Genomic DNA, 14,695 nt, shown 5'->3' on the forward strand with positions numbered 1-14,695 from the left:
GTCACTTGAGGATTTCACCAGATGAACGCAGGCTTGTGCCAAGATGAGCAACTTTTGGCCATGAATTTAAGGGAGAGATTTCCAACTTTCAGCATTGAATTTATGGGAGATTTCCAACTTTCAGCACTGAATTTATGGGAGATTTCAAACTTTCAGCATTGAATTTATGGGAGATTTCCAACTTTCAGCATTGAATTTATGGGAGATTTCCAACTTTCAGCATTGAATTTATGGGAGATTTCCAACTTTCAGCATTGAATTTATGGAAGACTTAGTTGCGAGAAATTTTGCGAATTTTTAGCAGCATGGCATCACTCCAGTAAATATTTAGGCAATTGCATGATATCAAACTGAAGAATTATTTTACATTTCACATAATATACAGATCAAAATAGAGAATACAAAGTTACAAATTTCCATGTTTCTTAGTCCTAACCCTTATGTATTTGTCCATTGCTGCTGCAGAACTAAGCATCAATGTACTACTGCAAGATATGATGTCACTTCTGCCCGCCAAAGGTTAAAAGTGTAATGTCTTGCAGTTGACTTGAAGTATTATTTGGCTCTTCAAACTTGGAATGACTTGAAGTTTTGCGATCTTTGTTGTTAATGAAAAATATGGGAGGATAAAAAAAATCTCTAATATGGGAGATCCCGGAAATATATGGGAGAGTTGGTCATCCTAGCTTGTGCAGCCTGTCATACCGCTACAGTGTGAAACGTTGCCGTTGACTGGTTCATTCCCAAGTGACACGTGTTGCATGTCACTTGTAGCTTTGATCTGAAATCTTAGTAGGTTTGTTAACTCTATCATACCATTTTCGATTGTAGTTTGGAGTTGTATAGATTTCAACACAAATTAATACAAAATTACTTTTTCTTTTGAAAATATAAAGCATTGCACATGCAATCAGAATTAACATAAATCAGGTCAAATAAAAGTAGCAAAGCTTGTTTTAAGTCCACTTCATGCCCAGATAGGTTAATTGGGACCAGGCCTACTATGCAATGTGCCTTCACATGGTACTAACCTTAGGACCCCTTGATTACAAGGCAATGAAGTTACCACTATGCAATTTAGGAAGACAGTTCAAGTAAAATACGCCCTGAATAGTAAAATAGTTGGTGTTCTCATATTTTGTACACATGCTCCCAGATTCATGCTGTCAAATTACATGCAATATAAAGACAGAAGAAAGTACATTATAATTTTGCTGTGCTTCTTTTAGGGCTGAGCTGATACCGATGCCAATGTATCGGTATCATAAAGTATCGGTTGGAATTCATATACCGATACTAGCAGATACTTTTCTGGCAGGTTGGCTTTTCACAGGGTCCGCAAAAATGCAGCATGACATTTTCGCAGAGTTAAATTATCCTAGAAATTATGCAAAATTCAAACTTTCTTTTAATTTTGCACGAAAAACTTTATTTTGATTACATAACATCTATTTTAACATTACGTAATTCTAGAATATTCTAAAGCAAATTTCTTGGTAAATTCATGCACATAATTGGAGAAGAATATTTACACACCAATATTGATGAATATTTTGAACGAATTTTAATTATTGTAATTTTCACGTATCCGTATCAGTGGGAATCTGTGTCGGTGCAAGGTGGTATATGCCCAGCCCTAGCTTTTTTACAACATATTTAAACATCTACCAAGAGAAAAGGCAACATTGTTGAAACAACACATTTATTATATTTTAAAAATAGAATTTGTGCTTAATGGCCCTGATCACATGATCTGATACTCTTACAGGATTAGTCTGAGCAAGACGGCAGCTGCCATCACATGTAACGTGCTATATTAATATGTTTCAGAACAGCTTCCTTACCTGCAAACTAATGATGTCAGCCGAATAATGCCTAATTTCATCCAGAATACCCTTTTTCCTGTACTCCCATGCCAAAGCCCAGCTGGGACAATAGCCATACATTTGTCGTGTGGCATACTTATCACATAACACATTGTAGCACATCACAGTAAATATACCTGGAAAAAACACATGGCACACGCGCTGGTAAAAATTGCTGCATAAATATATGTGTCATTTGTATGTATATACCAGTGTTTGAACAAAGGTTGTAGGGAAAATTCCCTCTTCTTAAAATTCTCTTACAAATTTGCACCTTGAGTGTTGGGACTCATGATTTCACAATCAACAGTCCCAGATTCTATTGCCTGCTTGGGCATGGGTGTCTGTGAGTGTCCATTCATCAATCTCATCACTCATTCCCATCTTCACAACTAGCCAACAGTGGCCGAAAAGTGAACTTAAATAAACTAAATCAATAAACTCATTAGTCCTCTTATTTTATTATTCATAAAAGATTTTTAAGTATTTGTACAATATATGGATTCAGATTCCATGTGCAAGTAATGTTAGTTTCACAAAACTTCCTTGAAACATATTACTGCAACTACAAAAATTAAGGTTGAACCGAGATAAAAGGTTTGTTGATAAGACATAAAGTACCGATATAAAGCGTACTCATAACTAATATTCTATGGTAACACTGTTAAGCCTTGTTTCCATGTTTAATGAAACACTAAAATGTTGACCACTAAAAACATAACGTTTCGACCCTCTAACAGATGTGAATCTTTTTCTGAAGAAGACTCTTGTTAGAGGGTGGAAACCATAGGCTTAACTTGGCGGGGGCACTTGCCCCCCCTTATTTTCAGGTTTATTAAAATTTAGAGACGTTAGGGGAGCAAAGTAATAAAGAGTAAAATTTGTGATTTTGCTAACGTCACAGTTATTTAGCAAACGATCCTGGATGCTATTTTTATGAGATGGAAAACTTTTCGATCTTCTTCCCCCCCAAAGTAAAACCCCAGATTTGATTCTTCCCCTCAAAATTTAGGCCCAAGTCTGATTTGGCACCCCTCGAAATTAGACTGTAAGTTTGATTCTGCCTCCTCAAAATTAGACCTCAAGTCTGATTCAACACCTAAAGAGTAGGCCCAAGTTTGATTCTGCCCCCTCAAAATTAGGCCCCAAGGTACGCCCATGGTGGAAACATTACATTTTCAGTATTTTTATACAATAAATTTTGCATTCGTCAGCGTTTGAGTGTTTTCCCAATATTCTATTAATCCAATATAAAGTTTCACATGTTTCCTGAAGAATGTGAATAATTAATATACGTGACCAGGTGAATGCAATACTTTCACTTTTTTAGAAAAGAAACTGCACATAAGATGATTTGATTGATTTGGTCTATTTCACCTTGCATTTCTACCACTTCTGGCTAATTGCAAAGATGAGGATGAGTGATGATGTGATGAAACTGACAAAAGAACACTCATGCCTAGGCCAGGATTCGAACCCAGGACTCCTGTCATTGTAGCACATGGTCCTACATGGAGATTGGCTACAAAACTAAGAACATGCACACATTTGCAATAATTTACATGGTATTTATAGAAACATTGGATATGTAAAGTTACTGACAATGTAACTGATAAAAAAATAAAATAAATAACTAAATCTGTAATAATGGAACAAATAAACTATGCACAAAAACACGGCACATTTTATGCAATTGTTATTAGGAATAAACAATTAAACAATCTTCATCGGTTTTGGGCATATTGTTAGGTTAATATCACCAACTTAAAAAAATCCCGCCATTTAAAAAGGGAAAGTCCTTCAGTTCCTCTTAACCCAACTTTGATGTTTTCCTTATTTCTGACACTGGTATATACATACATACATATTCAAGAAGCTACATACACAGTAAATAAACAGTAGAGTAAATTATGAGCAGTTACTTGAGCATTCATTTTTTTTTCTTTTTCGAACCGTACTGACCGACTCAAATGTTAATTCTATTTTCAGCAATTTAGAATTGTTTTCTAAATAGTACAGTGACAATAACTCTGTTTTATATGCACATCTTAGAACACAATTGCTTATTTTGAGTATAATGTCTGGTAATTCAATGGAAACTTTTCATAGTTCCTTTACTGCAAATACCAACATACAATATAAATATTGTTGAATTTTAAATGTCGAATCACACGGAACTGGATTTCCTACTTGAAGTCCCTAGTTGGTGCTGGACTGGCTAGCTGGCTGGAAATGATGCTGCCAGGCTAGTTGCTAGACTGGTTTTGGCGACTAGACCATGTTCTAATTGCAACTGGCTTTCTCTGCTAGATGCTGTGGCAACAACCCAATCAGAGCAAATGTTTCGTCATGTGAAGATAATTTATGATTTTCGCGAGGAAAACTGGTAGTGGTTTTGATCTGTGGTTTCCAAGTGTTGGTTGTGTATACTTTTTTTTTGTTTGCTGATCAATGAAAAAATAACAGAAATGAGGTGCATTCATGTTTATTAATATTTAGGAATTTATCCATAGTAATGAGATTTGTACATGGCAGATGTGATTAGCCAATAATGACAATCTTTATTATATCCACTGTATTAAATGTTTGGCATATTAAGTTGAACAAAATATGTTTTAATGAATGAATCCTGAATTGAATGAATAATGAATTTTTGCTTTAAGTCCACTTTATGCACAGAAAGGCTAATTGGAACTGGACCTACAGTTTGAAGTGGGATCCGAACAACTATGTGCCTCCAACGGGTATCGAACCCGGGACCCCTTAATTGCAAGGTGATGACGTTACCACTACACCATCGGGGAGGCCCGAATGAATCCTGCAAATCTCATGTATGAATACACACCCGAGTTCATTAAAAACATGTTGTGTACACCTTGACTACCATATTTTCTTTCGAACCAAGTTCTAGCTACACATTCTTTCTCAAGCCGATCACCTATCTTCTTAGCGTGTCTGCCCTGTGCAATGCCTTGTGGAAACAAATGTACCAACAAGTATGGTGTGAGGCGAAAACTAGCAGGTCAGCAAGTACCACACAACTAGTCCATGTCCAACTGGAAAATCTAGCAGGTTATCTAGCTTCGTGTGATTCAAGCATAAGTCTAGCATCTATATTGAGCTTAACTTTCTGATCATGATAAGTATTATAACAATAAAGAAAGAAACTTACAAGCAGGCCTTGATTTATTAGGACGAGTAAGAGGAATCCATGGACGCTGTGGTGGATGAGATGCTGTTACTGCAAAAGAGAAGAGAAAGGGTTCAATGCAACAACTATTCAGTATTAAAGTTTGCTTAACATGTTACTGTCATGTTGTATGCAGTTATGCAGTAAAGAAACCAGAAATCTGTTGCAACTCTTTTTAGCCCACATGGTTGATGCAATGATGATCTGGTCTCAACTTGTCGCAAACCAACTTCTCTGCCTTCACTTTCTGTCTGGCGAAATGCATTCATTGTTAGGCTAAATGCATTTGTCGTTAGGTTTAGGTCTCTTAGCATACATAATACACTGTTGCGAAAGGCAGTGGGTTGGTTGAGGCTTGTGTGATAAAGTGAGACTCATGATGGTCAGGGGTACACAAATAGATGGTGCCTGAAACTTTTCACCTCGTGCCTGAATTTTCAAATTCAGTTCTAAAAAAATATTTCCCTTCCTTTTAATGATGAGTGCAGTATATGTTTTTGTTGCTTATGCATTTTCTGTATCACTTGTATTATTAAATCATGACATTATATTTTTTTTTACTTTTGCTAGCAACATGTCAGAATAGCCCATATGTTAGAATATATAGTTATTTATACTGTTATGAGAAGAGCTATGCATATAGAGTTCTTTAGGAAGGCCACTCCGGCACAATAATTAATTACTTTTAATCCAATCTCGCATTAATTAATAAATTAGATGTTCTAAGATCACATTTCAAAATTCTTTAACTTTATCTTGGTTGGATTCATGCTTGTCTTAACTTGAATTTGCAAAAAGAAGAAGAAGAAAAGAACAAAAAAACTAGGCTGCTGAATTATTATTTTTTAGATTTTTCTACTCCTGATGATGATCATGCATTCACAAATTAGAACTCTCTCTATTCTTTTAAAAAATGCATAGCTCTGTTTGAAAGCAAAACAAAACAAACAGAAAAATCACTTATTTACCCATACATATAAATCTTACATCATATTGCATTCTAACAACTTTTTTGTGTAAGAACGGTTTGTTTTCGGATTTCTTTATTAATTCAATACACAGATGACAGAAGGCAATTTCAAAAACCAACTAATTAGTAACAAAAATAATATTTATGCACAGCACCAAATTTTCCTGTTATTCATGTATATTTCTTACTTAGAAATGTGTTATATAATTAAGCCTTGTTTCCATATTAAAAACACTAAGTTGCTAAGAACTAAACTAAAAACACGATTTTTAGTTTAGTTCTTCGTCTGAGGAAGACGAAGACAATAATACAGGGTTGAAACGTTACCCGTTAAGTGTTTTTATCTTAATAAACTGCCTTGGTCAGCAACTTAGTGTTTTTAGAAATGTGTTGTAGAAAAATAATAAAACAAACTTATTCCACAGTTAAAATGTCATAAAACAGGATGCCAATGTATCTAGTTTCGAAAGAGAGGGTTTACATACACTTTTTTGGTAGTCGGTCCACATTTTGCCATCTTTTCCTAGCTTTGACGTTCTTTTTTTAGGAACACTTACCTAAAGTGGGTTATGAACCGAACCAACACCGCTAGGCACGCCACTGACGTTTCCTATTAAGATAGTAGCTGTTTTTTTTTTGTTTTTTTTTTTAAATCAGACTCTAACGACCAGTAATACGTTAGCAGAGTTGCCAACCATAACTTCATCATTGTTAATTTTCGCTTCATTCGAGACGAGACAGGCTCGTCTCGTGGGCAACACCACCAGGACCATTGGCGTCGTAGCGCGTTGCGATAACCACTCCGCCACGGTGGTGGGCCCTCGTTTCTTTGAACTTTCATCGAATTGAAAATGCCTAGAGAAAAAAATATTAACGACAATAAGTTTTATTTATAAATGAAAATATTAGGGAGGCAATTGGCCTCCTTGTCCCCTCACCGTGGGCATGCCTAAGTGGGAAACAAATTCGTGTTTTGTCGCGCTATCGCTCAATGAACCGGCAGCTGTTACACAAGAGCAGACGACAGAGCTTTCCAACCTCGATTTCCCCCAGCAAGGTTAGCGACCCATTTCGTGTGCAGAATGACAAACAGCACGACGCACCAAATGCATCAATATTTCGACGTGATACGAGTTGACGTTTCAGTCTTAAATTTGTGCCAGCACATGTTTCGGCAAAACCACAAAGCGCCGCATATTCTCATTCCAAAGACTTGCAACGGTGTGCGACAATTTCAGGATCGAAAGAGAAGTTGGTGAAAAACGTGCAGTCTTCTTTTTTCTTATGAAGCTAAGATTCGTGCTTGCTTTCCCAATATCGTCGCTAAAGTGACTCAGATCTTTCAATGTTGGTGCAGAGCATGGAAAGCGGTAAATGATTGGTTGATTTATTTTACTTAGATTTTCTGTCACTTTTGTCTAATCGCGAAGATGAGGATGAGTGATTAAAGGTCAATCACAAATAACACCCATGCCGGGGTCGGGATTCGAACCCGGGATCTCTGGCGTCGAAGCGCGCTGTGCTAACCACTCCGCCACGGAAAGCAGTAAAGAACTCGACAATAATCAAAGTGGTACAAGCAAACTCTCCTTACAATGACCTCCAATTACCATTCTTGTCTTGGAACAACTTTTAAAACCAAGGCGAAAAAGTAATTGCAAAATATTTTATAATTTATCCCGCCCCTGACGAAAGCAGCTGTGTGATATCCACTTCTACAATCCCAACCGCTCCGAATAAAAAAATAGCCGGTATTAAAAGGGGGACCAGGTTCGAGTCCTGACATTTTCCGCTCAAATTTCTACGTAGATTATGTTTTTAATCTAGACTTAGGGGGGGGGGGGGGGCAGGTTATGTGGCACGAATGGAAGAGGAAAGAAGAGTTTACAGGATTCTTGTCGGGAAACCTGATGGTACGAGACCCGTAGGAAGGCCACAACGAAGATGGAGTGATAACATTGAGATGGACGTAAAGGAAATCGGTAAAGGATGGAAAAGATTGGATTGATCTTGCCCAGGATAGGGCCAGATTGAAGGCTTGTGTTGCTGCATAAACCTTCGGGTTTAAGAAGGCCAGAGAGTTAGTTACGAAATTGTGTAATAAAAAGATGTAGCCTAATTTATAAGCTTTAAAATGATTATGACAATGAGACCTTTCACATCGTCCAAGGAGGTAAACAGAGGCTTATTGTTCCAAATAAAGACATCTCGAAAAAGGGCTAAAACAAGCACAAATCCAGTTGTTGTTTTTTTCCTCCTGCAGTGCAAAAAAACGCAATTATGTTCTTGTCACGATGCGGAATTCTGAAGATCTCACCTTCAAGGAATCCTGCAGTTTCTTTCACCGAACACGGAGGACTTGTTCGCCCGAGGCTACGATCGCTACGGCACCAGGTACTCCATGGCCCCGAAACCCAGTTGTCGGATCTGGTAGGACCAAGCAACGCTATATATGGCGACTCGATCCCATGCTCTAATCACAGGCCGCGTTAGAACCTGGTGGGATGTTTTTAATCCATCATTTCTCGCGTGCGCTCATCGACAATTCCACTTGCACACGAGGCGTTCCACTGGGACACTTCCATCCACACAGGATGGGTGGAAAGCTGGTGAAACTAGGCCGGAACACAGATTGGAAGGAATCGCAACTTGTCCACAACCGGAACAGAGGGGGAAAAAATAAGTTGTAGCTGCGAACTAGTCGATACGTTGGTTGCTTTAACTTAAGCCCGGATCACACGGAACTAGATTCCAGTAGGAATGCCCTAGTTGGCGCTGGACTGGCTACCCATTTGCTAGTTTTCACCTCGCACGATACTTGTCGGTAGACTTTTGTTCCCATAAGACATTGCGCAGAGCAGACAATCTGTAAAGATGTACGAGCAATTTGAAGAATGTTGTAGGAGAATTACTGCTTTGTGCTTTTATTAAAAATTAAAAGAGAAAAGTGTGGACTAGAAATTGGCTCGAAAAAAATATGGCAATCAATGCGTGCCGAACAAGCTCTTTTATGAACTCGGGTATGCATATTCATACATGAGATTCGCAAGATTAAAAAAATAAAACATTTAGTAAGGATTTTTATTTTTAGTTAATCATATTTGTCACGTAGACATCTCATCGCTTTGCATAAATACCTAAATATTAATGAACTAAACACGAATGCACTGCAAATCATCTCTCTACTTCTTTTTATCGAGAAACTAGCAAAAACAGCCAACATTCGGAAACCACAGACAAAAATTCAACATTGCAAACTCACAGATTAACTTCACATGGCCAAACTTAGCTCTTATTGGCTGTTCCACAGAATCTAGTCGAGAAAAGCCAGTAGCAATTAGAACATAACCAGAAGAGTACACACAGAACCAAAGACGTGTCAACTGACACCAAATGTTAATTCCAATAACACATTAACGTGAATAAATGATGCACTTTTTGGTGTCGAAATACACACAGCGATGTCCCTTGAACCGTGGAACCTGCGAGTCAGTGCGCGCGGTGTTGCCACGTTCAATGTACATCTTTATCTTTGACAATGATAATGGATTTTAAAAGCAGATGCAAACAAAACCAAAACAATACCAAGATCGTATTTGTAGGACTACCCAATACTAAGAAAAAGTTGTTTCACAAAATCGATAAGAACGTTCCTTTTTTTTTTTTTTACGAATTTTAAAAATCCGAAAATTAAGAACTGTGTTTCAAACCTGCCTGCACCGTATTAAAATTTCATCACGATCGGACCACCCGTTTATTATTTATAGAATTTCAAAGAGATCGATCGTTTACAAAACTAAAAAATCGGCTTTTTTTGTGGTTCTCACGACAATCAAAAATAGAAGCATACTCGATGCATAGATTAAGGCAGAATTGAATATGCTAAATTTTAATGCAACTCGATTTTATGTAGGTCTACTGGTAAATTTTTAATTGCTTGGCTATCTTTAATTTTTAATCGGTCAGAAGATCCGCATCTTTACTCAGGTTTAGATGAAACCCTTTGAAACGAGCCAAGATTACTTGCAGATAACACTTGTTTTCACGAGAAAGCTGCGCAGTGGCATGCCCAGAACTCTTGTGCGCACCGAGTGGGAGGAGTTTTCTACGTCACGCCAGACAGATGATGCGCGTTGCCTTTTGCGCAGCACGAGTGAAGCCCCTAAGCTGCTTGTTAGGTACGGCAGGTGCCATTACAAAAACGAGGCATCAGTCACTTTGTGCCCTCAATCTTGTTATGTTCCCTGAAGCTTTATTCCTGTAGCCGGAACATGAAGACTCCAATGGCCTACGCTGAAACCTCTCTTCAGTGTACAGTGACTTAAAAAAAAGTATTCAACTCACCAGAGGCCTCCCATGGAAACATCTACAACAAGCAGAAAAGGAACGAAGATAGAAGTACATGTGCACAGAAGTTTTTGTGCATACTATTGAGTATGAGTTAGTACTTGATAGAACGAGTACAGAAAAACAAAGACAAGAAGCATAATTGGAGCTCAAAGAAGTATTCAACTGTAATACTTGCGGCATAAAATATTAGGTGTATGTGACATCCTTAATACCTGCTTGGACCCCCTTTCCTCTTGATGACTTCCTGGAACCGTTGTGGGACTGATTTCACGAAGGTATCTCTGGTTTGTTGGGTAATCTGCCCCATACGTCCAACAAAACGCGCTTGAGGTAATATTTGTTGATACTGTGGTGTTTCTGGATTCTTTCTTCGAAAATACGCCAGACATTCTCGATAGGATTAATGTCTTGCGATTGGGGAGCTACTTGCATCCAGCGTGGGGTTGTACAATACCCAGAGCTTGGTGTTGAGGGCTGAATGTTTCGGTTCATTGTCCTGGGTGAGGGTGTAGTTACCAGTAAGCCCCATAATATTCACTGAGTTGGGTAGGTGCACCTTCAAAATGTTGATGTAACGTGTGTGGTCCATTGTACCATTAATGGAACACAAATCCCCAACACCATTGGCACTCATACAGCCCCAAACCATTACCCATCCCTCACCGTATTTTGTTGTAATTGAATTTTCCTCATCTAGTTCACAGTTCTTCTATCGCCACACAATCTGATGCCCACAGGCTCAAATTTCATTACAATTTAATAACATTACAAGAAAGAATAACAAATGGGCATCACATGGGCACTTGATGGCGTCGCGATAAAAGAACTGTGAACTAGATGAGGAAAATCTCACAGTTACAACATAATACGGTGAGGGATGGGTAATGGTGTGGGGCTGTATGAGTGCCAATGGTGTTGGGGATTTGTGTTTCATTAATGGTACAATGTACCACACACGTTACATCAACATTTTGAAGGTGCACCTACCCAACTCAGTGAACATTATGGGGCTTACTGGTGACTACACCCTCACTCAGGACAATGATCCGAAACATTCAGCCCTCAACACCAAGCTCTGGGTATTTTACAACCCCACGCTCCCCAATCGCAAGACATTAATCCTATCGAGAATGTCTGGCGTATTTTCGAAGAAAGAATTCAGAAACACCACAGTATCAATAAAAAATTCCTCAAGCGCGTTTTGTTGGACGAATGGGGCAGATTACCCGACAAACAAGAGATACCTTGGTGAAATTAGTCGCACAACGGTTGCAGGAAAGGGGGTCCAAGCAGGTATTAAGGATGTCACATACACCTAATATTTTATGCCGCAAGTATTACAGTTGAATACTTCTTTGAGCTCCAATTATGCTTCTTGTCTTTGTTTTTCTGTACTCGTTCTATCAAGTACTAAAGCTGTTTATTTTCTGTGTAGTTTGTCCTCAATAGTATGCACTAAACTTCTGTGCACATGTACTTCCATCTTCGTTCCTTTTCTGCTTGTTGTAGATGTTTTCATGTGAAGCCTGTGGTGAGTTGAATACTTTTTTGAGTCACTGTAGGTGTTAAAGGAAAGTCCAACCACTGAATAAATTTTACTGCAAACGTTTATTATTTCCAAAGGGTTGAATTTCGATGTATAGTGTAAATCACCAACCCTGAGACCTTCTGTAAACAAACGGTCTCACCGATTCGATGTATCACTCCGCGTCAACTGATTCATGACCGAAATCATCTGCTGTTACACTCATAGTTCGCCGCACCTATTCATTTTATATAAGAGCCTCTGAATGTGAGAACCCGCTCTCAAAACATCAGACGAATATGCAGCCGCATACATTGTTACTCTCCCGGTCATTCTCTCTTTCATAACCCTTAAAACTGCAGACACTGACACACCACTGCACTGGGATACGAACTTAACCACTTCATTTACTGGTTTCTCAGGATACCACTGACAGAACGTTACATAAATATTGAGTACAATCTGTTTCTCACCCCTTTTCAAAGGCTGTTCTTGCTGATATTTTGAAAACAAGCTCGGAGAACACGGAGACTTTCCCGCACGCATAGCACACGGCATGTTATTTTTCTAAGGATAAGTCAGGCAAAATTACTAAGTTGCACTACTTTCTTGCTGTTCACATGATTATTTTTAGAAAATAACCAATGTTATAAAATATCATTATGTACACAAATCTCTAAGCTCATTGAAAGTTACAATGCATATTACTACAAAATGATCACACTTTTCTTGCCTTGCCATGTCACCAAGTTATTTTACGAAGTGCACTACATTTAGCAGAACAAAATCGTTATTAGGATGCTTGTCAAAGTTTCCAACCGCAATAAATTTACGAAATTTCTTTGTATTGTTTTGATCATCATCATCAATATATTTATTGGACTTACAACAATGCATATGGCTGTTTATGCCCATTATATATTTTATTTACATAAGATACAATTTACATAAAATCTACAAACAAATTTCAAATACACTATCTATATCATCCTTAGAAATATACATTACCATGTTATATCATTTTGTCTAAAAAAATGCAAGTAAAATATATTCAATTCACATGCAAGAAAGAAGCCAAATTTATGGGAAATGATTACTGATGCAAAGAGTTAACCATAAAGATGAATCAATACGTAAAAAAAGAAAGAGCATTGGGTTTAAAGTGAGACGTCATTTGCGGCAGCGTATCCCATACTACAAATTGGCCGTTGTTTTACCTTATGTAATTAATCCTGTAACAACGCTGGATTTTCGTGTGGATTATTTTACTTCTATGAGTTTGCAATGCTCTCTGTATGCACGTGGTTTTGTTTACAGAAGGTCTCAGGGTTTGTGATTTGAACTTTAGAATAATGCTTAATGTCTGAAGTTAGGAACTTACGATAGTGTCGAGAATCCCAACACCTCTCCAGAATCCAGACAGCGAGCTTTAGGGAGAGAGTCGAGACTCCAGGCAGGTTAAGTAAAATTACACTAAAAACACCTCAAAATTCCGGGATATTTATACTCATGCTCTCAGCCTCGAACCCCTATCTACAGTTTTTTATGACATAATATTTTGTGATTATTACTGTATGCAAACAATCTGAATATACATAGTTTGAGTTTTGTGAATTATTCAAATTGAACTGACCTATTTAAGTTAACAAATCTTACCACACTGAGTAAATGAAATTTTAAATACACCGTCATTAATTTATAAGGCAAAGATTAGTACATTAAACATTTTTAATTCATGATTGGGGAGTCTATGTTTGCATCATATACGAGTAGCTATAAACATTTGACAATTTAGTTTATAAACAAGCTTCATGAAATCTCTTCAATATTAACCTCCTTAAACTTATCACTTGTACATTCTTAGCATATCTGACTACTGACTTCATGAAATTGTGCAAGGGCGTAACGATCTATCTTGTCGCAATCCCCCGAACTGAAACTGCTGCATTATTCCTTGTGCGAAACGACACGACGGCTTGACACAATCTCTGCGCACAGGACAAAGACAACCGTTTCTTGCCTTCAACAATACCTTGATGACAACTTCTGGTAAGATACTTTGCGAAACAATCACTCCAATAAACGCTAAGACAATGGGCCCATTGCCGATACCCTCCTACGCCATCTTGGATCGTAACAGGCACAATGGCGGGAATTCCTAGGCGTTGCGATCATCGTGAAACAAAAGGCAGTGCAATCGATACATCGGCTTAGTTGACCTCCCCTCATCCCATGGCATTTGACCACTTTCACCTGAGTAAGCGGGCCAGGCACGGCGAAGGGCGTGAGGCGTATTCGTGGCCCTTCAACGCGTATGCGTGTCCTCCTTTTGAATCCATCCAGCGCAGCTTCTTTGGCCACGATTCGCACAAGGAGAACCACGCTGCGATATTTATTAGCTGCAGTGGCGAGGTCGGGAGGTCAAAATGAAAGAAAATGCTGCACCTAGATTGCTTTGACTTCGTATCACCTCACAACATGTACTTGTTTTTGGTTTTTGTTATTCAGCGTTGCTTTTCTGCCATTTTTGGCTGACGATGTGTAGAAATCGATCCACTTTGTGGAAACGATTACCCTGGCCTGTAGGTGCATTTTATCTAATTTAATCTTTATTGAGAAGCTGGAGAGCATGTCACGGGAAGTGGAGCGATTTCCTTTTTTTTCAGTAAAAATCTTGAGCTTTCTGCAATGATTTTCTCTCATTTTGAACACATTTCGGTTCTTTGTTGTTCATATTTCGGCAACAATGGCACCTTTTCTGCAATTGTTGTACTTGTTTATTTGCAAAGCTGGTT

The 14,695-nt window shown here is 38.2% G+C and overlaps 1 protein-coding gene across 4 annotated transcripts in view; it reads right to left on the reverse strand.

Annotated features, from left to right (window-relative positions):
• Positions 1-14,695, reverse strand: part of twin (CCR4-NOT transcription complex subunit 6-like twin) — a 226,233-nt gene that overhangs the window by 25,317 nt on the left and 186,221 nt on the right. For all 4 annotated transcript variants that reach the window (XM_083142075.1, XM_083142076.1, XM_083142077.1 and 1 more), the window contains exons 5-6: positions 5,038-5,106; positions 1,845-2,002 (exon numbers count right to left, since the gene is read on the reverse strand). In XM_083142075.1, coding sequence (XP_082998201.1) covers positions 1,845-2,002; positions 5,038-5,106 — 227 coding nt within the window. The remainder of the gene's footprint in view (positions 1-1,844; positions 2,003-5,037; positions 5,107-14,695) is intronic.

This window comes from Lepisma saccharinum, chromosome 20 (genome assembly GCF_977018435.1).
Source record: "Lepisma saccharinum chromosome 20, izLepSacc3.1, whole genome shotgun sequence".
NCBI classification, from domain to species: Eukaryota; Metazoa; Arthropoda; class Insecta; order Zygentoma; family Lepismatidae; genus Lepisma; species Lepisma saccharinum.